The 24,107-nt window shown below is 52.8% G+C and overlaps 2 protein-coding genes across 2 annotated transcripts; both read left to right on the top strand.

Moving 5' to 3' along the window:
- The first annotated feature begins 4,468 nt into the window (after window positions 1-4,468).
- LOC141465045 (uncharacterized) lies at window positions 4,469-6,250 on the top strand. Its single transcript, XM_074148227.1, has 3 exons — window positions 4,469-4,709; window positions 5,338-5,522; window positions 6,014-6,250. The coding sequence occupies exons 1-3, from the start codon at window positions 4,469-4,471 to the stop codon at window positions 6,248-6,250; spliced, it is 663 nt and encodes a 220-aa protein (XP_074004328.1).
- A 13,407-nt stretch (window positions 6,251-19,657) lies between these two features.
- Window positions 19,658-20,901, top strand: LOC141465024 (homeobox protein not2-like). Its single transcript, XM_074148203.1, has 2 exons — window positions 19,658-19,858; window positions 20,743-20,901. Exons 1-2 carry the CDS (start codon window positions 19,727-19,729, stop codon window positions 20,899-20,901), a joined length of 291 nt encoding a protein of 96 aa, XP_074004304.1. The 5' UTR covers window positions 19,658-19,726.
- The last annotated feature ends 3,206 nt before the right edge of the window (window positions 20,902-24,107 follow it).

Raw genomic sequence — 24,107 nt, forward strand, 5'->3', positions numbered from 1 at the left:
CGCCATCAATTCTGCAGGTGCCTCTGGATTTGGCAATGACACTGCTTTTGACTTTCCCAGCTGGGCAGATGGACGGGGGGTTTGACTTGCACCCAGATTTTGGGGACAAATGGTAGTGCAAAAGGGGTGACCTGCAGAGATGCTGGTGGCCCAGGGGATGCTGCAAACTCCCTGCACGGGGTTCCAGCCTGGAGGAAATCAGAGGAGAGATGCTGTTGTGGGGCATGTTTGGCCCCGCTGCCCCAAAACCAGCACGTGGAGAAGCACAAACCTCAACCTTCCCGTAGCCTCTGGTTGATGTTGCCCTGTGGGATGGTAGGGATGGACATGGCCTTACAGTTCTGCCCAGGGATGTGCCCCTTTAGGGCTGATAATGGGGTTTTGAGGCTGGTTGCAGTCCATGTGTCTTCTCCCAGGCAGTGATGGGCTGAATTTGGCCAGCTTGCTGTGGGGTCAGCCAACAAGTGGGATGCTGTGGATGGAGCCACCCACACAGAGGTCATGCAGCTTGGCTGAAGTCGGATCAAGCTCTTGGATCGAGCTCTGAGGCAGATTGCAGCCCCTAGAAACACCCATGGTCTGGAGCACAGCAAGGCAGTGATGCTGTCCTTGGTCTGTCCTCGGCTTGCTTGCAAGCATGATGGGACTGTGCTGGGCTTTCTCCTGGAGGTGGTTCTTCTCATCTCTGTATCACTCAGAAGTTCAGTTAGAGCTTGCATGGCCAATGGTGGCACCCTGGAGAGAAGACAGGTTGTCACCCTCCACTTGGAGCCCCTTTATCCACACAGCATTTTGGGAGAAACCTCCTCACCCTGGAGTGTGTCAGCCCCAGTGTGTCCCAGCCTGTTGTGTCCCAGCCTCAGGATGTCCCATCCTGGCGTGTCTCAGCCTGGTGTGTCCCATCCCAATGTGTCCCATCGCATTGCGTCCCAGCCCTGTTGTGTCCCACCCTGGTGTGTCCTTTCCCAGTGTGTCGCAGCCTGGTGTGTCCCATCCCGGGACGTTCCAGCCTGATGTGTCCCGTCCCTGGTGTTTTCCTTCCCGGTGAGCCCCAGCCCGGTGTCCCCGCCCCCGCGGTCCCTGCCGGTGCCGCCGCCGCGGCCGCCGGGGCTCAGCGCGGTCAGGCAGTGGCCTCTGGCGGTCAGAGGGGGAACGGCCCGGACGGGAGCCGCTCACGGCGACCTCACGGGCACCCCCACGGGGACCCTGCCCGCTGGGGCACCTCCTGCCTGGGGTCCTCATTAACGAGGAGTCTGCTAACTGGGATGCTTGCTGACTGGGATCCCAGATAACCAGGATCGCTGATGAGTGGCGATGCAGGATCTCCACTAACTGCCATCCCCACTAATTTGCAGCTGGCTAATTGGGATGTTCGCTAACAGGGACCCTCTTTAACTGTCAGCCTGCTGACCGGAATTGTGCTAACTGGGATGCCTGTTAACTGGGATCCCTGCTAAATGGGATGCTCACTAACTGGGAACCCCACCAACTAGCACACTTGCTAACTGGGACCCCGCTGACTGGGATCCCTGCTAACTGGGATGCTCACTGCCTGTGATGCCTGCTACTGGGGATACTCACTAACTGCTTTAGAGCCACGGTTCTAAAAAGCCATGAAACAGGAACTAAGGAAGATTATGGGAAAAAAATCACCAGTTTTCCTTCAGGTGCATGGAAAGGTGCAAAACCTTTAAAGAAGAAATATCTCTCCTGCTTCAATTTTATATCCTGCTTGTCTGCTGGAAGGGGAACTCGTCCCAGTCCCAAGCCACTCAGCTCTGCTGCAGGACTTGCCCGGTTTGGGATATGGGGTATTTTAGCCCATATCATACAGCTACAGATGTTATTATTTGCAGAAACTCCTCTGTTGAAGCTCTCAACCTCCAAGAGCTCCTGGGCAAGGAGTTTCCCAGGTCGACCACTTGCAGGGTTTAAAAAAAGATATTTTTCTTAATTTTTTTTCTGCCTTTGCACCCAGAAAAAGCCACTGGCGGTGGTGGTGACCTGTGCACGTATGAGTCCTGCTTGAGAAAACCTCCCTAGAGCTGGGTCAAGTCTATCGAGAGAAGAAGTGGAGCTGCATATCTTACGATACTTAAGGGCGGGCTTCGCTTTGCATCCCAAATCCTGGTGGGGAGACCTTTAATGACACCAAAGGAAGAGTGGATTTAATCAGGAGGAAGATCTGGGATTCAGATAAAATTATTGGGGTGGGGAAGGCAGGGGGGGACGGTATGGGACATGACACTGAGGGTCAGGCCTGGATCCTCCTCAGCCACTTGATGGCAGCGGGTCTTCAAACACTTAGGGTTTGGGTTTTTTCCCAATAATTTCAGCTGAATTGGTAGAAATACTCTTTTTCCGTGCAAACTGTGCGTGTCTGTAGCCCCCATCCCAGCCCTCTGCCCAGAACCGGCACAGTGTATCAGCAATCGGATGCAGAGGGATTTTGTGGGAAAAGTGCTCGGAGAGCTGGGATGGATGGACAGACAATGGCCAGACAGTGGGATACTGCAGGATGGGGGATGGACACAAGACCAAGGAGGGGGCAATGTGTCCGGGGTCACCCCTGAGGCTTTCCTGGGACAAGTGGGTGACCCTGGAAGCCACATTCCTCTGCAGACAGACAATCCACACCTTGCCCAGACAGCCCAGCCGAGGGCTAATGAGCAGCATTGTTATTAATTAGCTCAGGAGCTGGAGCCTTGGGGCAATTTTGCCTCAAAATCACACAGGAGCCATCCCTGGGTTCACATCCTTGCCCTGGATCTGGACCTGGTGAAAGGAGATACTGACTTGTGGGCAGCAACTCCCCCAATTCCAGCCTACCCCTGTTCTGTGCTTGCACAGCATCACTCTCCCCCGCCCCCCAAATTAGTAAACCCCCCCATCTCTTCAGGACAGGATTTTCCCACCTGGCTGTCCCAAAGAATCACTGGGTACCAGTATCCCCATTTTGGCCCCGTACCACCTGAATCCCAACCTCATGGATGCCTTTAGCATCCCATCCAGCACAGGGGAGCTGGGCACCCCCCAGTCCTGGGGCCACCCTGTGGTGTGGGGGTGCCAGGGGTGGATGTGTGTTTGCTGAGCTCCATCAAACAGAGAGAGAGGAAAAAGGGAATAAAAAAAGGGAAAGCACCTCTTAACCAAACATGACCAATCCCACCAAGCCCTGGTGGGAGCCTCCTGCTTGTTTCTCTCGGCCTTTTCAAGACTGTAATTAAGACCTAATAACACCAAATCTGCTGCCCTTTCATCTCTGTCCCCCCCACAGTCTTTATTTGCCCCCACCACAGTGGCTGCAGAGCAATGCCCCTGTGATGATGCCTCGGTGATGAGTCAGGGAGCGTGGCATTGCCACCGGCATGGTGCCCACTGTGGGCTTTTTATGGCTTTTTAGCATAAATACACCACTGGGGAGCCTTCATCTGCGGGTACGGAGCTCAGATGTGCCCCAGTACTGTGGAACCAGTAAGGTCCTTGTCCCCATCCCTATCCCCGAGGTGGCCATGCAGCTGCAAAGCAGAGAATGCTCACCACTGGGGCAGAGCCCCATAATGACTTTCTCAGTGCTGGAGTGTCCTTGGGGTTTTTTCCTAGCTTGGGAGGGGTGGGGGGTGCACACGCATCTGCTGGGTCCCAGGGACCTCATGAAAGCCAAGCAAGGGAGGCTGCTGCTGTGCAGATGTGGACCCCAGTCTCCTGACTCCCCTGTGCCCCATTTCCTCCCCAATAAACCCCCGAGCCCTGGTGGAGTCCTTTGACCGGGGCTTGCTCCCCCGCCGCGCTGGGCCCGAGGTGTGACTTTTCCCAGCTCATTAGGAAAAGCTGCACGATTTTAAGAATCTCAAACCCTAATGACCATCTGAATCCCATCAGCCAAGAGGGGTGAGCTGGGGGGGGTGCAGGCATAGCCCCCCCCACCTCTGCCACTGCCTCTCAGAGCATCCCTGGTCCTGTCCCTTCGTCTTGCTGGTGCGGGGTACAGCTGTGCCCCGCAAAAAGTGGGGTGCATGCCAGCATGATGGTCTGGGATGGACTCAAGGGGGGGACTCCCTCCGGGAGCTTTGGTGGCCTCGGGGTGACACTGCCTGTCCTGTGGTGTCCCCTGGGTATCTGGGTCCTCCTGCCTGAGTACTTCAGGGCCAAAGCCACCCAGGGGGAGGACATGGGGGTCTCCACTCCAGGGGCAGGGGGAAGTGGGGGGACACATCCTCAGTCGAGCGCAGTAGGACATGGGGGGACACATCCTCATCGAGGGCAGGGGGACACGGAGGGGATACAAGACCCCTGCCCCGCTACCCCCCGGGCAGGGCACAGGGAGATGCCATCGGCCCACGCCCGCCCCATCCCGCCCCCTCCCCTCCGCCCCCCTGCGATCTCCTGGGGACGGACCAGAGTCCCGCGGGGGCCGGTCGGGGCAGCCGTATAAAGGCGGGCGAGACGGCCCCGAGCAGAGCCCGCCATGCCGGCCCCGGCCCCGCCGCCCCCTGCCCGGCCCGGTCAGGCCTTCACCATCGCGGCTCTGCTGGGACGCGCCTCCCCCCCCCCGCCGCCGCCGCCGCCCCGGGGTCCCCCCCCGGCTCCCGGCCCCGCCGCCGCCCGCGTCCTGCTGTCGCCGCTGCCGCCGGCCGCCGCCCCCCGGCCGCTCTGCACTGCCTGCTGCGGGGTCCCGCCCGCCTGGGCCGCCCGGCTGGGGGCAACAGGTACCGCCACCCCCCGGACACCCCGTACCGCGTCCCCCCTCCGCCGCCCCTGTGGGGACACCCCCAGATGGGGACCTCCTTCCACCCCCCCAAACGTGGGACTCCTCTCAAGGAGACCTCTTCCAGGAGGACCCACATCCACTTCTTCAAAGGGGGGACCTCTCTCCCAAGGGGACCTTTTCCAGGAGGTCAGCACTTCTCCACATCTCCCATTCCAATGTCTCCAAATGGGGGACCTCCTCTGACTCCTCCCAAATGGATTTCTCCAACAAGGACCTCTTTTGCCCCTCCAAATGTGACCCTCTGGCCTGTCTCTGGGTGGCATCTCCAAATGGGGGAGCTCCTCCTACCTCTTCATGGGGACCCCCTCCAAAGGGATTCTCTACAAGAGGGATCTGTATTCACCTCTCCGAGGAGATCCTCTCTAAACAGAGGACCCTCTCCCACTTCTTTAAATAGAGAAGCCCCTCCAAAGAGACCCTTGGGACTCTTCTGGTCTCTTTGGTTTCAGAAGAGACCCTTCTTGGCCTCTCCAAGAAAGGAACTTTTTCAAGGGCACCCCACTCTAAAGAGGACCCCTCAAAGGGCTCTTGTCCACCTTAACCTCCTCTCTTTCTCTTGCCTCCAGGCTTCCTGATCTCCAAGTGCTGCTTCCCTATCCTTAAAGCCAAGACTGGCAAAGCCAAGCGGGTCCGGACCATCTTCACCAGTGATCAGCTGGCCCGGCTGGAGAAGGAGTTTGCACGGCAGCAGTACATGGTGGGCACAGAGAGGTGCCTGCTTGCCTCCTCCCTGCACCTTACTGAAGAGCAGGTAAGCCCCACCATCTCCACCTGCCCTCACCAGCAGGTCCAGGGAGGCTCCCAAACCTGTGTGCCGATGGGTGGGCCATGTCCCTCAGCCCGAGGCAGGAGCCGTGTGGGGTAGTAATTGCAGATGGTTTACATGAAAAGGGTGGAGGATCACAGATGGGGAAACCGAGTCACAAAGTGGCTGTCCTAGGGCCACATGGAGGTGTTAAACTCATGTCCATCTGAAAGCCAGACCTATTCCACCACTGCCAGGTCCCAGCTCACCAATTCAGGCTCAGCTCCTGGGTTGCAGAGGACAATTTTCCATCTTACTAGGGACAGAGCGTGGCAGGGGACCTCTGTCCTGTCCAGCCAGGGGATGTTTGAGGCTGAGGGCATCAAAGCATTTGTGGAGTGTCGGGGCACTGTCTGAGCTACAGGGGTTTAGCAGACCATGACCCCATGGTCCATGGAGAAACCAGGTTTGAAAGCCAAGCTTTACCTCTTCTTAAGGTGAAAGTCTGGTTCCAAAACCGGAGGATCAAGTGGAGGAAACAAAGCCTGGAACAGCAACAAGCCAAACTGGCCAAAATGGGTTTGGCCACCCCACAGAGGAGCCCCGATTCCCAGAGCCACCACGGTGAGGAGGACAAGGACTTCCCAGAGGAGCCAGATGATGGCCAGCAGGACATAGCCTCCTCCCCAGGCTCAGGGACAGCACCTGCACAGACTGTGACAAAGAGCTGCTGAATCGCCCCTTCAGGCTGCTTTTCTGTGTGTATTATATGATTGTATCATAGCTGGCAATAAGTGTAATATATACAGGGTACCAATTATTTTTGCAGTGCGAAAATAAATTATTTATGCAACTCTTGGGCTCATCTTTGCAGGAGGAGGAACAACAACATATGCCTGCAGTGACAGTAAGGGTTCAGTGGGTTCTTGTTCATGGGAGCAAGCCCTGGAAGACTGGGAGTAGGGGCCACCTACACACTCCACCCACAATCAGCCCCACAGTCAGGCTCATGCCAAAGGTTCTGGTGCTCAGATACCTCCTTGTGCTCTAAAATAGCTCAGGACCTTCACAGAGCCCAGGTCGTTCTAGAATACCTCCATCTCATGGTTCATCCATCTCCATCTTCCTTCCTGCCAGCAGCACTTTCACTGCAACATCCTGCTCTGCCCACAGCTCGCTCATTCCAACCCAGTGATGGCATCCTGCTCTGTGGGGCTCTTTGAGCCAGGAATGTAGGGAAGCTGCACCTGGAGAGCAGAGATGGTGGTGGCTTTGCGAGCTGGGGACCTGGGGTGCCCTTTCAGCCAGGCCAAGATTAGCCAGGTTTTAATTTTAATTGCTTGGCCCTGCTTAGGCAGATGTAGAGGTTTCAAAGCCAGCACATAGGACACATTGGCCTGGGGATGACCCAGGGGTGGACTTTGTGGGGAGCTCCTTGCAAGGATTCAAAGCAAGCGAGTACCAACAGACCTGGACCTCCCAGATAACAGCAGCAATGGCAATGGGGACGTCTGGGTTCTTGCCTGGGCAGCACCAGCTCCTGCTAACCTTACTCTCTTGGTGGCTGCCCTGGGCTTGGGGCTGGGGGAAGACTGGACGCAGGTGGAGGGTTTATTTGGGCAGGTGTGAAACCTGATGCAAGGAGAGGGGGACAATGCAAGGAGAAGGAGATGATGCCAGGAGAGGGGGAGATGCCGGAAGAAGGGGATGGTGCATGGAGAGGGGGGACAGTGTAAGGAGAAGGAGACAATATAAGAAGGGGATAGTGCAAGGAGAGGGGGATGATGCAAGGAAAAACGGGCCAATACGAGGAGAAGGGGATGGTGCAAGGAGAGGGGGGCGATGCAAGAAGGGGACAGTGCAAGAAGAAGGGGATGGTGCCAGGAGAAGGACGATGTGACGGAAGCTGCCCTTTGTTCCGGCTGTTTTCAGAGCCGGGATTAGCCGGCGAGTCTCAAAGAGCCCAAACTGTGCTAATGTCTTCACATGTCTGCTGAGAGCCCAGGCTGCGCCGGCGGGTTTAACCCGCTAATCTCGCCTGCCGGTGGGTTTATTGCAATCATCCCCGAGACAACAGGGCTTACGGGGGATGTTTTAATATCGCCCAGCCGGGGGCCAAGCTGATTGCAAGAGTTAAGTTGTTCTCAGGACACCTTTAATCCCCCGGGAGCTGGCAGCGCTCAGCCTTGGGCAGGATTGGGCCTTTCGGCGGTGCCAGGCTCCTCCAGGGCAGGCAGCAGGGGACCCGTTCCCATTCCAGGGGATGATCCTGCAGAGTCTGCCCAGCTCAGACCCCTCTGCGGGCAGTGTCTGAACAGGGAAATTACTTTTATTAAAACTGCTGGGCTTGATTGAGTTTTTCAAAAAGTTACTTCTATATGTGGTGAATTAAGCCATGTCCAGCTTTCTGGCACTTTGGGCTTTGACCAGGAGGCTTTTCTCATGGTGGTTGATAATCCTTGAGGGGGTGGCTGGTCTCTGGAGGCGCAGGGGGCTCAGGATGCCTGTGTTTCCTTTCCTACCTGCCAGGAGACAGCCGGGTACGGGGGAAGGCCATACCCTTTCTTCCTCTCACCCAGTGATTAACCTGTTTGCAGGTTCCTTAGGATGGGGAGGGGACTGTATCTGCAGGATAAAGCAGCTAATTATTGCTCCAGTGAGGATGAGAAGAGCCAAATCCCAGGTCTGACCCTGATAATGGGACAGAATTGATGGTTTTCAGAAAAGTTGGATTCAGCTGGGTCATTTTATGCCCTGCCAAGCCTCCACCAGCCCTGGCATCCCAGAAAAGGGGTGGAAATGCAGTTTTCTTCCCACATTGGAGACATCTCCCTCCCCAGTCCAGGCAGCAGGTCTTGCAGCTCAGCCCAACTCCTGGCAGCTTTGACTGGGGCACATGGATGGATCAAACCCGGTCACAGCGATTTGGCACCTTTTAAAATAAGGGAGAGAGACAATGGGAGCTTGGCAAGGTCTTGGGCTGGATCAACCCACCTGTGATAGAGCCTTAGCTCCTCTCATCCACCACGAAAGCTGGTGCAGAATAAGAGCATTTTGGTTGCGTGTCCTTACCTAAACCCCAAACCCCACACACATCCCAGAAACCCTGCTAGTCCCTTCCCAATCCTGCATATCGCATTGCTTTCTTAAAGACACTGTTTTTTTCACTGTCTGCAAAAAATTAGTTGGCTTCCAGTAGCAGATAATTATAAGGAAGTGAGAATTAAGCAGCCTTATTAAGAGGATAAAGGTTATCTGCTAAAGATGCAGCACTGAGCTCTCCCCAGCAAATCTCTGCTGTGTAGATAAGTAGGCAGCCTGTAGGAGGACAGGTAGGTTGCGAGATAGGTGGCCAAATGTATTAGGGTGGACTATTTGCCCAGAGGAACAGCCTACTCAGCATGTGGATGGATGGAAGGGTTGGGGATGAATGCAAGACCCTGGTGAATAGGTGCAAATGGGTGGCTGGATAAATGGGATGGGAGATGGATGGAGAGATAGGAGAAGGGGTAACGGGTGGAGCTGTAGCGTACAGTGCCTCTGCGTCTCCCTCCCCGGTGTCCTTCCCGCCAGGATTATTCCTGCTGAGCACATGGCGACGGACACGATTTGTTTGCATGAGTCGCATTTACTCAGGACGGTAGAAGTTTGCAGGCTGGGGTGTTTGGATGCCGGAGCAGCGGGACCCCTCCAGCTCCCCAATCCCTGTGACCCAGCTGCTTTCCCAGGTGCTTTCTGCATCCCTTCCCTGAGCTGGCAGCCCCATTCTCCTCAGCTGATTGCCCCCTTGTGCTCTCTTTTCAGGGGGGTTTGCTAAATGGGATTACTGTGTGCTGAGGACGGCTGGGACACCAGGGAGGGCAACCTGATGGAGGTTCAAGGCAAAGCCCGACTCAAACTGGGACACGGGGCGCTGGGGTTGGCTGTGCATGTTTCCAGGCTCCATCTCATCATGTAATCTTGTTAAATGATCAGGGGCCGTTTCCCCCTGCTTCTCCCTCCCCTTTAATTCCCGATTGAAACATCAACTAAAGCTTCCAGAGGCTGCCAGGCAGCTCCACCAGCTCTGCACTGCCCAGTTTCAGTGGAAATAAAAAAAGACATCATGAGCCATAGGAAGAAACACCATGACATGCCATCTTTTGCAGTCTTTCTGGGATGAACTTGCCTCATGCTGCCTTGCTCAGCGAAAGAGCAAAGGCACCCATATTTTGCGTTAAACTCTCAGCTGGATGTAGCTCCTGGATGCATGAAAATAAGGGTGAAGTGGGGTGACTTGCCTGGAAATGCAGCAGGGAAAGTGGGAGACTAAGGAAACCCCTCATATGGGGTGAGTGTTGCAGTGCCCAAAATCCGTGAGTTGAAAAATCATGGGTTTAAAAGGTATTTATCCTGCAACAAGAAATATGGGACCATGCACCAAGTACCTTTGGAGCAAGAGTGAGCAGCCCTGTGCCTAAATCCCGTGTAGGGCTGTGTGAGGAGATTCGGGGTCTGGTAAGGGAATACCATCAGCCCTGGTCTGGGTTTGCCACGGGGCATATCAGCTTTTAAATAGCTGCTGGTGCTCACCTCACCGGCTCTCCTGCACACATCCCAGTCTCAAAAATTGGGAGACTGTGAGGAAATTCTTCCCTCCCCCTCTGTTGCTCCTAGCCACGCACATGGCAGGGCCTGCCAGAAACCAGTTTGCTTCATTTCGGTGAGATGAACTGTTAGGAAAAAGAGAAAAAAAATACGAAAATCTCACCATTCCCCCTTTGCAAATGGTTTGTGGCACAAAATCCCTTGACCATGGTGGCACTGCTGCCCTGGCATGGTTGGTTCGGGCTTCTGCTGGGGCTGTACCAGAGGCCCTGGCACCAGACACCCTCTGCAATGGTGTGATTTTATTCAAACAAGTTGATTAAATCATTAAATCAAGTAAGTTCTGATGGGGTGCAATGAATAAGGGGATCTTGCCAGAAAGTGCAGGACTGAAAGTCAGAGAAAGTGGTCCCAGCTCTGCTAAAACCTCCTTCCAGGTCTTCGGCTGCGATGTTCTTAGTGCCTCAGTTTCCCCAGCTGCAGGAGCTGGGTAAATACAGCCTTGGACACGCGTGGTATCGGCTCGACTTGTGCTTATCCAAGCCGGATCTGATCCCGCTCCCACTCAGCACCCCTGCCGAGAGCCGAGCCGGATTCAACCCTGGCTCTGCCCCATCCTTCCCCCACTCCATCTCTATTGATTTAATAAGATGGAGAGGAATTAACGGGGCTGGAGCATTGGAATAATGAAAGATGAACAAAGGGGCAGCGCTAGCAAAGATGCTGCCAGCTTTTAATGATGAGGCCGGGCAGATCCCCTGCTAGCTGTCCCTTTGGAGTGGCGATTAAGAACATACTGTTATTGTTAAGGCAGAGAGATAAATCCCTGCACCGTTTCTGATGTGATCAGCCGGGGCTTCTCCCTACAATTTGTGATCCTATTGTGGACGGTGTTTGCCCTGGGCAAGGAGAGTCTGGGAACCACTTATGAACCATCCTTTGGTCATTAGCCTCCTCATTAGGGGAGAACAATGTAGGAGAAAAAAGATAATTGAAGGGAGCAGCAGGCTGATCGTGCACTCAGGACTGCACCAGGGCTGCCTCAATGCTTAGTTTGTTTATAAATCCCAATTAATTTTAAATGTGTGGTTTCGGGATGCTCTTAATACCTGCAATTGCAACCCCTGTGAACACGGTGTTCAGGTCTGTGTTTGACGGGCGGGCCACGGAGCATCCTCCAAGGCCTTGCAGGAGGGTATTATCTTATTTTTTGGGGGTCACACAGACTTTGCTGTCAGCTGCACGTAGCCCCATCGTGGATTCAATCTGTGGACTCAACCCACGCTGTATGTGGAGAGATCTCAGGCAGGCGGACAGCAGCCGGAGAGAGAGGATAAGGGTGATAGGTTGCAGCAGGTCTTGCTCCCTCATGTCACATCTGGCTGAGACATGAGGCCAGATGTGACACCGAGGGGTGTGACACTGAGGAACAGCCCCGCTTGGATCAGGGATAACGTCTCCCCACCGAAAGGCCGGGGCAGAATCCAGCCCTGCGGAGCCACGTTGCAGCATGGGCTTAATTCAGATCTTGCTTGGAAATACCAGCCTGTGCGATGACTCACAGGAAAGCCCTGAGGCTATGGGGGGAGAGGTGCTTTGCCCCAGAAGCTTGGCAATCGAGTAATAAGAGGAGCAGGTCCTGGGACACCCTGCCCTGGCTGGGTGCGAGGCTCCGTGCCCTGGGGAGGAGGGGGAAGAGCCGCAATTCCTCAGGATGCTTGATATTATCAAGTGCTAATGAGACCTGTGTGGGGCTGAGGTGCTTTGCAGGCCATTATCCCAAATTAACCTGACAATGCAGCTGGGGCCAGTGTCTGAAGGGCAACTGGGGTGTGTATTGGCTGTCTGGGGCTGGAGGGAGAGAAGGATGCTGCCCTCTGCCTTTCCCCCCTGCGCCAGCTCCCCTCTGCCCACACCCCTGAGCAGAAAGGAAGGGCCCTGCATTTTGCAGGGTTAGTCTGCCATCGCATGAACATGTTGACTCGGCTCCCCGAGAGCTTTGCCAAGCAAGAGATGGAATAAGGAGATAGGGATGGAGAGGAGGGGGCTGCCTCCTCTGTGGGCTGGTGTCTGGGATATCATTCTTGGAGGAAACTTGTGTGTTCCCAAGTCCTCGTGTCCATCCCACACTGCTACTCGCACGGAGCTTTCACCAGTGCTTGGGCATGGATCAAACTAGGGAGTGCTCAGCTGAAACGTAACCATGATCCCAGATGAAGCGTTTCCCTGGAGTAGGTGACCGTCCCTCTGATGGGCTCACAGGGGGATGTATGAGCTGGCCGAGCTGTTGCCACCTGCAACCAGGGCTCCCATTGCTGTGTAATCCCCTCAAAGCACAGTGTCGTGCCTCTCCTGATGTCCTCACACCAGTTTGGGTCTGTTAATGGGACCTTGCAAGGTGACAAGGATCTGGAAGCAAAGCAAACTGTGGCCAGATCCTGCTGCAAACAAGAGAGATGGGGTTTGCCAAGAGCAATCGACACCAGCACCTTGTTCTGGAGCTCTCTGCAGCTCCTCAGCACCTCATTGAAGGTGGCAAAGCCAAGGCAGGGCAGCACCCTGGCACCCGGCACCACTGGGTGCTCCTGGAGCCAAGAGCATGCACAGTAATGATCGTTAGGCCTGAGTAATTTCTCTTTTCTTAGACTTTATGATGAAGGAATGAACATGCATCAGTTTTTCTCTGGGGAGAAACCCCATGCTCCTCTTTTCTCAGAGAAGACGAAGCCCCATTCCCCTCTCCCCTTGGGATTTGGCTTCGGAAGGGAGCTTCAGGAGCCACACGATTTGGGGATGTTCCCCACTGCCTTTTTATTATTGGATTATGGATTATTATTTATTATTATTATGGATTATCACAGAAGAAATGGCTGCAAAAATCTGGCTCAAAGCTAAAAGCTAAAGTTGATGTTCAGCACCACATTTTTAAGACAATTTTGGAGGTTTTTTAAGAGTAAAAGGCATGAGCTCATGATTTCAGACTCCTTAGGTTGATGGTGTTGGGCTAGTTATCCTAATGAGCGCAAGCACATGCCTGTCTAATCAGCAACAGGAGCCCTGGGATCCATCTTCTTCCTAATACAATGTGACTGAAAGGATGCTCTCAGTCAAGAAGATGTTTTCCCACTTGCAGAAGGACTCAGGCCCTGGATTACAGATGCACAATATCCCCATCACGTTTTCGCGTGTGCTTGCTGTGGGTTTGGGGAAATTTCCGCCACTTCTTTCGCCCGCTGGGATGGTTTTGCGGCTCAGAGAGGGATGGAAATGGAGCCAGGCTCTCCCCACCGACGGAGGCGAGGTGTGAAATTTCTCATGGGCAAACAAGTAAGAGCTGCGGGGTGCCCAGAAGAAGGGGGACAGAAAAGATGAAGGGGGGGAGAGTGGAGGAGGAGAGAAAGCAGCAGCCAGAGAGACAAAAATCCCCAAAGCAGCAACCTGGTTTGAAGAGTGGGACGTTTTCTATGAGGGGATTGTAAAATGCACTCTCTCTTTCCCCTTTGCAGGGGGGAATAAGGGCCCCCACTCTATCTGATAGTCATTAGCATCAATTAGCCCCGTTTGAAGTAGGCAACATCTTTGTCTCTTTGCAAAAAAAGAAATAAAAAAACCTTTCAGGGAGCCCATAATAACATCTGGAGCAAGGAGAGGCTGAGCTCAAGTTCCCCACTTTCATCTCTTGTCGAGGTACTTGGAATGTTAATGCAGCCTCATTCTTTAATGGAGTTATCAGGAAATGCTTTTCACCCCCTTCCCTTTGCTCAGGGGGGATGTTTACAAAGGGCTGGGGGCTTTTTTTTTTGTTGTTTTGTTGTTGGGATTTTTTTTTTTACCCCCCTAAGAACATCCCCCCCCCCCCCCTTTTATTTTCTGTGCACTTGAAAAACAAAACTGGAATAAAATTAAAAAAAAAAAAAACCACACCAAAACCTCACCATCAAAAAAAAAAAAAAGAGGATCAAGGTCCATCCTTTCATCTCCCCTGCCCAGCTCCTGCAAAAGCCCCCTTTGCTGGAGCAGATGGGGTGGGGATGGAGCCGGTGGTTCAACCTCATGTGGGCAGGGGGAGAGGCGGGGGGGTTCCCCGGGCCCTGAGCCCCCGCTCTGCCTGGCTGCTGGGTGCTATATTTCCCAAGTCATTACCAGCGAGTGAAAATTTTCAGCTTTCGAACCGAAATGCATTAGCTGAGCACACAGTACTAATGGGAAACAGGACGCGTCATTAGGCAGCGAATTCAGCCAAGCGGGAGAAGCTGAAGGGAAAAGTCAGTCGGTGCTTTTGCTAGTTGCCTGGCCCTCCAGCTCGCTGTCCATCCGTCTGTCCGTCCTTCCTGCCAGCAGCATCCCACAGTCACCCCCTGCTCTGCCGATGGCTCGCCCATTCCAACAACCCTAACGTCAAACTGCTCCCTTAATAACCTGAGCACCTCCAACATCTCTTCCATGGGAATTACAGTGGCAGTCACCACTTATTATAAAGAGGGAAAATAATTAAGAGATTTAACGGGATTTTAATAAAACAAATCAAAAACTTGTATAACAACACCCATATTTTAATCCACACAACCTCTGTGCAAGCAAAGCCAGGAACTGTGAATCTCTGCGGACTTTTTTTCTCGGTGGCGGCTTTTTTTTTGGGGAGAGGCTTCGGCACTTGCCCAGCTTTGAACGTGTGATTTCAATTAAGCACATAGTTACAGGGCGGCAGGACTGGGGCTGGCTGTTTGGATAAGGAGCAATAAAGCAGCAGCTGTATTTATTCACTTATTTTGAAGCTGCTGTAGAAGACAGGATGCTAAACGGCAGGAAAAAAAAGTGTTTTAAAGGCAAACTTGAGGGACTCTTTTGTCTCCTGCAGGCATCCTCTTCCCCGAGGTTCCCGAAGTCATCACCAGGGTGCTTCCTCTCGAGAAGGATAATCCTGCCCATGCATTCCCATAATTTCCATTTGCTTTGAAATGCTCAGAAATATAGAGGTGCTTGTTTATAACGAGGTCTATTCCTACAGCTTGGGCAGTGAGAAGAAACTTTAAATGTCACGAATCCCTGATTTAAGGCAGGATTCACTGGATACAGACAGCTAGCCTGCACACGCGGAGATGTTTAATGCTGGGTTATTAAGCTGTGGGGGATTTTTACTCTGTGTTTATTAACCTGGAGACTCCGGTCTGGGGATTTCTCCGTGTTTGCTTACACCGGAGTGAATTTTCAGTGTGAATTTGGTGCTTGCGGAGATTTGAGCCAGAATGTTTGTACGTGTGCAGGGCTGCGAAGCCCCAGCATTCCCCGAACTATTTAACAAACAGTTAAATTTCCACAGCACAGCCACCTTTTAGCTTGCGTGAGCTCCTGATGTTTTTTTCCTGTACCCCAGATAGATGTACAGCCTCTGACACACCCGGGGCAGGTACACACAGACACATTCCCCTTGGCATGGAGGCAGGATGGGCTCACACAGCCAGTCCTGTCGGCAGCGGGTAGGGGTGGGTTGCCCCGAGGACCGTGGCCTGGGGGATAGTGTGGGTGCACCTCTGAAACCTGGGCAGAAGGTGTGGGTATCAGGGGAAGTTTGGGTGTCAGTGGGGGGTTTACGTGTCAGTGGAGTCAGGGTGGGGAGCTGTAGGTGTCCATGTGGGTGCCTGTGGGGGAAGGTGAGGGTGACAGCAAGATTGGGGCAGGGGGAAGGTGTTGTTGGTCATGAGGAACAGAGGAGGTGTCTGTGGCGGTAGCAGCAAGTGTCCATGTGGGTGTCTGTCTGGAACGGGTGTTGGTGTGCGTGTTCATGGAGTAGGAGAAGGTGTCCATGGGAAAGGAGTGGGTGTTGATGTCTATGGGGAAGGAGAAGGTGTTGGCATGGGAGCCCGTGGAGATGGAGAGCGGGTACCTGTGGTAGGAAGATGTGGGTGTGCGGTTGAGCGTCAGTGGAGAAGCTGGCGTGGAAGGACAGGTGTCCATAGGGGTGCCGGCGGGGAAGAAGGGGTGTCCATGGGGGTGTCGCTGCACGCCAGCGGGGGTGGGGGCAGCCCCCCGCCGCCCCCCCGTCCTCGCTTTGCATAGGAGCGCGGCTCATCCCAGCCCACCGCGCCCTCCATATAAGCCGTCGGGGCCGGCGGCCGGCACACCGGCCCGGCCATGCTGCGCAGCCCGCCGCGTCCCCGGCCCGACCCGCCGCCCCCCAAGACCCCCTTCCACATCGAAGCGCTTCTCGCCCGGGAGCCGCCGCGACGTGGTCCCGCCGCCGCCTCCGCCCCGCCGCCCCAACGCTGGCCCGCGGCGGCACCGGGCCCCGGAGCGGGGCTGGGACCGGGGCCGCTGCCGGGCGGCTGGGGCTGGGGCTGGAGCTGGGGCTGCGCCGCGGCCGGGCGGGGCGGTGCAGGTGAGCGGGGGTGTGTGTGGGGGGTGTTCCCGTCCGTCACGCGTGGGGGGGGGTGGTGGTGCGTGGGAGCGTGTCCGGCGGATGGGCAGGGAACGGGAGTGTCGTGGATGAGGCTGAGTGCAGGCGGGGGGGCGCGGGGACCTTCCAGCCGGGCGCTTGGCTGGCGCCACCCGCGCTGGGAAATAAGGGGGTTTGGGTCACCAAAAATTGCGTGGGTTTTTTTTTTTTTTTTTTCCCACCATCGGCTGTAGTTTAATTTCCCGCAGTTCCTCGACGAAGGGGAAGAGTTCAGTTGGGGCTGTGGGAAAGGAAGGCGGAAGAGAGAAGAATTTCCTACTAATTATTTTTCCCCTCTGTAGTGATTGATAATTAATTATTAGCCATTTACCCCCAACATTAAATGACTCGGTCAAGTGGTACCCTAATGATACGGTTTACATCCTTCAGGCTTCACTGCAGCAGAAGGTTTCGGGTCACGGACAGTCCCCCCTATGTCCACGTGTGCCCCCACCTGCATTTTAAAGGTTCCTTTGCACACACTGGCATTTATTTCTCTTTTAAGGTTTTGGTGAGACACTGCAATTACCGTGTTTTCATCCCGCCCGCGAAAACCTGCTGTAATTTCCCAAAGCCTCATCCCGAAAGTAATTTCTCCCCCGTGCCAGCACCCCTCTGGCTGTTGTGCGGGGTCCCCTCTTCTCCCAAAGCTGCCCTCGTCCGTCTGTAGTTTTGCTCTCCCTGGGACCACTCGCAGAAATGTAAATGCTGAGTGTTTCGCAGCACCCGGCCCCCCAAAAACGCTCATTTATTTAGTGCGAAAGTACCTGAGGAAAAAGTTTTTTTGTTGTTGATCCCTGGGTAAAATTTACAGAGTAGTGATGGGTGATACTGGCTAATCCATCAGGCCCTCTGTATTTTCACTGAGGGATAACGTAACATGAGCAAAATGACTCGTTTGTTTTAAAGAACTACCTCTATTCAGAATATTTTACTTGAAATTAAGTATCTTTTTAGTATTCAAAGCCTGATCTCGTTGTTGCCCGGGCAAAACCTGCAGCCAAGCACGTATTTTACTTTTTAAATAGAACTCTTGATCTGATCCTGATAGCTACGCTAGTCAGATACCAAAAGTATTTGCTACTCTTGATCTTTTTTTTTTTTTTTTTTAAAAACTACTTGGCATAACTATTTAACCTATTATTTCTTTTACAACACAGCATGTGCATAGTTGTGGGTTAATCTACGTATTGTATCAAATATACAGGTATGAAAATACAGTTAGACAATTTGAAAAGCTATTTCCATGTTTGAAATTATACTTGCCATTATCCCAGTATTGAAAGAAAAATATGTGACAGGTGAAATTATTTTAATGATGAAAATAGTTTTAAGTGCAATTATGGTTGTTAAGCTGTCAGGTCTCCATCCCACAAATCCTTAAACACACGCAGAACTTACACCCAATTAATGAAACAAAGTAGGTCAAGTTTGTGTAGTGCCCGTTTGTGCCTGGGAATATGACAACATCAGTCATTAAAGGAGAGACAAGTAGTGGCTGTGAATTGGTGTCATTATGTACAGTATTGCCATAAAAGTTAAAGAAACTTGGCTTGTGTGCATAGATAGATATATCACACTAGGCCAGTGTCCCCTCCTGGCTGCTGTTGCTGTACCCTGGTGACACCGACTCCACCTGAGGGGGACCTCTGCGGGCTGCTGAATCCAGCCCCTGCTCAGAGCAGCTGCTGACCTCAGACAGATCGCATTGCCTGGGGGGCTGAGATTTCAGAACAGCAATGGTGGGGGGCATCCACCCAGACAAGTCCCACTGGGTTCTTTCTTAAACCTAAGCGTGTGCCTGGGTGTTGGCAGGACAGAAGCTGCGGTACCATCAGGCGTATCTTAGTGCTGGCCTTGTCTGGCTCCTGGTACCTTCACAACTGCCCTTTGACATGTGGAGATGTTCTCATGGCACCCAGCGGTCTTGCCTGTGCAGTCAGGTCTCGCTGCCTGGAATCTTTCTGGGGCTGAGGACAGGAGCTGAGTCCCCAGTCCAGCAGTTTTTGGCATTGAGCGAGATGGGCTCAACTGTCCCTCCAGCGCTTCACACTCGAATATGCAAAGTGATGTTTCTGTGCATATTGTAACTCCAGAACCAGCATCTCGGATGCTGAGGTTTTTTGCCCCCTTTCCTCAGCCCTTGTCTGTGGTCTCTCCACCCTGCAGTCCTCCTGGTAGTGAGATCTGGCTCGAGTGAAGGTCTTTGAGGAGGACAGAGCTGGCTGGGGTGAGCCCTGTGGCTCCTGGGGGGTGGTCGGAGGTAGCAATCACATGCTCTTTATGTACATTGAGAGGAATGTGAATCAAAGTCTGTGCTGGTAGGATGAGGGCTTTAGAAACCAGAGAGAGCACTGCTCTTAGGCTGGTGCCAGCTGGTCCTGTGACAGTGCTGGTGTTGTATTGTATGTTAATTAGGTAATTATGGTTATCATCAGGCCACAACTAGATAGGAGACTGAGACCAGATCCACTTGTTAGTCCTGCTAATGCCTCTGCACACAAGGAACTTTATGGATCAGTTGAACCTACCGAGACCAAAGGACTAAGGTCCAGGATGAGGACTTGCACAACGGCTGGTGAATCTTGTCTTCATCAGGACAGTCTGTCAGCTTCAGTATGTTCTCCTGGACACAGGCTGACTATGGGTGCCAAGGGAAGGGTGAAAGCAGGGGCCAGCATGGGGTAAACTCCTCCAACCTTAAGACATTTGTGATTAGGGGCTTCTTGAGACAGAGGTGGGATTTTTGCATTCAACAGCTCAGATGGACTTTTATTATTCTGTTACAAAGATCCTGTATAGATGGAGGTCAAACTGTGGTCATCTCACTGAAAGTTGACTTCTTTGGGTTTGACTACACATCCAGGACTGTCCTAGGTTGAACCTGTGGGTAAAATCATAAAATATCTTGGAAGGAACCTCAAAAGATTATCTGGTCCAACCTTTCATGGGAAAGGGAGCCTAGATGAGATGATCTAGGTAGGGACAGGGTAGGGACATCTCTGCTTTTCTTTTTGGTGCTACTTTCTCCCAGTCCCTTTTGGCACTTCAACTGGGCTGGAGGAATGACCTCAAACATGCAGACCCCTTCAATTGCTGCTGCTTTCTTGCAGGTCTGGAGTTGTCTCACTGTGTAGGGGCCAACTCGCTGGGCCCTGCTGTGCCTTGGCGGTCCGGGGGGCCCTGCAAGATGAAGAGAGTCCGCACTGTCTTCAAACCAGAGCAGCTGGAGCGGCTGGAGCAGGAGTTCCTCAAGCAGCAGTACATGGTGGGCACGGAGCGAGTAGACCTGGCTGCAACTCTGCATCTCACAGAGACTCAGGTAAGAAACGGGGGAGCTGGGGATGGTGCCATAGATCCTGGGTCTGGGTTTGGTCTGTGGCAATTCCCCTGCTGTGAAGTGCAGCGGGAGGAGGACATGATGTAAAGTGACCTGTGGGACTCCCTGCTGCAAGATGACATTGAAGCCATGCGCCTGGAGGGATGTGAGATAGGATGGTCTTATTCATAAACCATCTAAACCCTTTCTTAATCCATGAAGTGGAACAAAAAGCATTTAGGAGCACAAACCCGCTTGCTTTAATGTTCAAGCTGGGTTGGACTAATGTATCTACATTGTTATGATCCTCTGGAGACAGTTTATGCTTTGTGTCCTTTTATAACACTGGATCTAAATTTTTTTTCTGCTCTTCCCAGTTATCTTTCTGCCCTTTCCATTCCAAGCTGCTTATTTATTGTGGAAAGGAGAAGCCACAATGATTTTTTCATTGAGGGATCCAAATTCAGCTGGGGAAAACGGAGAGCAAAGCAAGGGAGGTTCTGGGGGGGTGAGGAAGGGTGTGAACAGCACTGGGAGCAGGGGTAGGGGGTAGGTGGGTGCCTCATCGTGCTCTCTGGCAGCTGTGGCCCCAGGGATGGGTTCTGTGGCTCATGGAGGCGCTTCCTTCACTCCCCTGGCCAGAGCTTCCTTTGTGCAGCAGCGTCCCCTTCTCCCCTGGTCACTTCTCCCAGCACCACTCTGCACACCATAGTGTCACCTCCTCCTGCTCGCATGTACTGTGCCCTGAGCAGAGAAGGAGTATGTCCTCCTCTTTAAGGAACTCTGCTTTTTGGGGACATCTGCCTTGGAAGCATGTGGCAATGGCCACCATTGGAAAGAGGCTCCTAGAGACCTTGGATGAAGCTGTTGTGCCATTTTCCTGCTAGGTGAAAGTCTGGTTCCAGAACCGGAGGATCAAATGGAGGAAGCAGAGCATGGAGCAGAAGGTGGCAAAGCTGTCACAGTTTGGGGTGATACAGCCTGCCACCGCGGACTCGACAGACATCAAGGACCACGAGGAGGACACTGTGGACGTTGAGCTTTGAACAGCTGATGAGATTCAGCTGCCACTGCTGTTTTTTCAGCTATGTCTGCTTGATGGAGATGGAGATATTGGGGATGCAGGCATGTCTGTACTTCTTTGGTCCAAGTGAGAGATCAAGCTCTCAGTCTGAGAGTTGGAGCTACAGGACAAACTGCAGCTGGCTGGGAGGAACCCCCCAAATACTGTTTGGCTGCTGTTCAATAGCCATGTGCCATAATTCCTGGGGCTTCATCACCAGGCTGGTTGTCCTTGATGGGGCCATAGCTGTGGCAAGGCATGTGATCTCCTGTTTGCTCTTCACGCACCAGGACACACAGAGTTTCCAGCAGAGAGGCTGGGGTGACAATCAGACGGTGTCTCTGACGGCTGTGAGTGTAAGGGCATTTGAACACAGGGTCACTTGTGTTGTGTGTGGCTGTGTGCTCCTAGGAGGGAGACCTGTGCTGAGAGGAGAATTAGCCGTGCTTGTTTTTCCTGGTCAATTTGACTCCCGTGTTTTATGCTTTAGATCACAACCAAAAAAAATAAAAATAAAAATAAAAAATAGAAAATTGGAAGGCCCTTTGCTCCCACCCACAGACTGTCATTACTTTTGCAATAAGATGAACAGGGTCTGATCCTGCCCCTGGAACACAAGTGCCTCCTCTTGTCCTGTGCCTTGGTGTATTTGTGCCTTTGTTTTGGCTTTCCAAACCTGGAGGGGAGACAACCTGGTGGGTCTTTCTGCCTTCTGGCATTGCCTTACTTTGCCAAGGTGTGCATATGCTGCTGCAGCAGGGAATGAGGCACTCGGGCTGGCTGAGGTGCGGGGATGGGGGCTGTTATAAAAAGGCAGCTTTCCAACACCTCTGGTGCTTCAGACGACCCCCTGCCCCTCATCCAGATGTGCTGATTCTGGCCCAGACGGCAGTTGCTCTGTTCTCTCCTCATTATACATCCAGGTGCCATGGGAAACGGCACCTGGAGTGTTCGGCGAGCACATCTGTAACCACCCAATGCAGTTAGCAGCAGTTGCATTTCTGGTGGGTGGGAGGGCTTTGAGGGGTCAGGACTAAGTACTCGACCCTCCCTGTCTGTGTATTAGCTAGCTAAGTGCTCTGAGGCCAGGCTGTCCATGCTCAGGCTGTCACCTTGCCTTCCCAGGTCTGTCCAGGGTACCAGGCACCATGTCCCGTCAGCTCAGGATAATTTATTCCGTCTCTTTCTGATGCAGAACACTGTATATCACTTTACTCTTATGTTATTTATAGATATAACTTTTTTTTTTTTCCTTAATAAGTGTAACTTATTTATTTGCTTTGTTTCTCAATAAAAAAGTCTAGTGTGTTTTAAAAAGAGAGATGGGACTGGCTGGGGGGGAGGCAGGGTTGGGGAGTTCCTTGGTTTCTGAGCAGGCAGCAATGCCTTGATGGCATCTTGCTCCACAGCTGCCAGAGATGGGTTACTGATCCTTTTTGCTGTGTTTCTGAGGAAATGGAGTATATATAAAAGAAAGAAGAGACAAGAAACGCACCTCTTCCTCCTCCTAATAAGACCCTTGTTGTCAAAAAGTATTATCTGCTTTCTAACAGCAGAAGTCACAAAAGGGTGATTTCTTCTTTGGAAGGGTGATTTCTTCTTGCACGTTTTCATTTCTGACACAGCAATACAAATATGAAAGCAGGGTTTTTTTTTTCCCCATGCTTGTGTGTTTGCTGGTAAACCTGTGCACTTGTCTCAACATTTAGAACATTTGGAACAGAGCAAGAACAGCTTTTAAAGAGGTCAGCTGAAAACCTGTAAGCATCAAAACAGAAAGGAAGCATATTTCCAACTACTCTCTTTAATTATTAACAAAAAAAAAAACCCAATCAAACCCCAACATATTTTCATCCTTCCCAAAAGTTTGAGTTTGAGGGGGTTTTCTTAATAAATTGTTTTGGACAAAATAAATGCTAAAAAAATATTTTTTTTTTTAAATTGATTGATGACCCTGTATCATGGGTGAAACTAGAAAACACGAGTTATTATCTCTGGGTCAGTTCCTGCAGAGATAGAACTATATTTATAGTTAAAACCGTAATGCCTGGTAAGCGTGGGGTGCTCAGGTTTGGGCTGTTGCTCCTGGAGAGCAAGGACCTCTGTCTGCAGGTGGATGTGGCCAAACCTTCTGTGCAGCCCCGGCTCTGCCAGGCTGATGCTTCAGCAAACTGAAGTCCAGGAGAAGGTTCTCCCTGTGCTCTGCAAACACTGAAGCAGAAGCAATCCTGGCCCAACTTCGCAAATACTTCAAATTAAGGTTGTGAGCACCAGGGCTCGTTCATAGGCATGAAGGACACTAGGAAGTGTTGGTGGCCAGGCCAGGACTGGAGCTGATGTTCCACACAGGAAACACCCCGCCATTTAGCACTGAAACTGTAGACAAACAGGCATGTAATGCTGTTATTACAATAAATGGCTAGTCTTCCTACTATTAGTGTGAAGATGTAATTGATGTAACAGTCATAAGGTAGCATTGCTCCACCCGTGTCTAGGTCCTTGTAGGCCCCTGGGACGTGGCAGAGCACTGCCCTGCATAGCCCGCTGCTGGGATCACTGGGGCCAGCCCCCAAAATACAGATGGGGAAGGTGTCCCTGGCAGTCCGTCTGTCCCTTGTCGCCGGCCGGGTGGCTGGGGAGGTGACCCACTCTGCGGCCATGATTCCCTATGGGCTGCTGGCCTGGGCATGGGGACGGCGGGATCCAGCTGGCCTCGAAGTGCTACCACCCAGCATCGTGTCCCTGCCACAAGCCGACAGTGACATCTAGTGACTCCAAAACACCCCAAAACCACCCGAATACGAAGTCGTCCCATATTCCCACACCCGCTGCAGCCGCCTGGCTGATGAAGACCAGAACGGGCGCTGGCAGTGCAGCTATGAATTAGTAAATACAACTAAACCCCATCTTCCTGGAATACACAGATAGAGGGTGCCCTCTGCGGTCGCAGAGGGCACCTTATTGTGTTTTGGAAGATTTTTGGGGGGAAAGTCGGGCCACTTTTGGGTGCGTGGGGGCAGCTGGTGCTGCCTCCTCGCCCCACGAGGGTGTACCTTGCGTTCCCGCCTGACGAGGACGTGAACGCTATTCTTGCCCCTGCTGTACGGTTAAAAAATAGTAATAATTAATAGGAGAGAGGCAGCAAGACTCCAAAACAGCTGCAATACCCGACGGTAGCTGTGGGAAGCG

This window comes from Numenius arquata, chromosome 5, assembly GCF_964106895.1.
Source record: "Numenius arquata chromosome 5, bNumArq3.hap1.1, whole genome shotgun sequence".
Lineage (NCBI taxonomy): Eukaryota > Metazoa > Chordata > Aves > Charadriiformes > Scolopacidae > Numenius > Numenius arquata.

Excerpts from the sequence above, each read along its gene's own strand:
- LOC141465045 (XM_074148227.1), top strand. The coding sequence starts at position 4,469 with ATGCCGGCCCCGGCCCCGCCGCCCCCTGCCCGGCCCGGTCAGGCCTTC. Across the intron at positions 4,710-5,337 it reads CGCCCGGCTGGGGGCAACAG|GCTTCCTGATCTCCAAGTGC; the intron begins GTACCGCCACCC and ends TCTTGCCTCCAG. Across the intron at positions 5,523-6,013 it reads TGCACCTTACTGAAGAGCAG|GTGAAAGTCTGGTTCCAAAA; the intron begins GTAAGCCCCACC and ends CCTCTTCTTAAG.
- LOC141465024 (XM_074148203.1), top strand. The coding sequence starts at position 19,727 with ATGAAGAGAGTCCGCACTGTCTTCAAACCAGAGCAGCTGGAGCGGCTG. Across the intron at positions 19,859-20,742 it reads TGCATCTCACAGAGACTCAG|GTGAAAGTCTGGTTCCAGAA; the intron begins GTAAGAAACGGG and ends TTTTCCTGCTAG.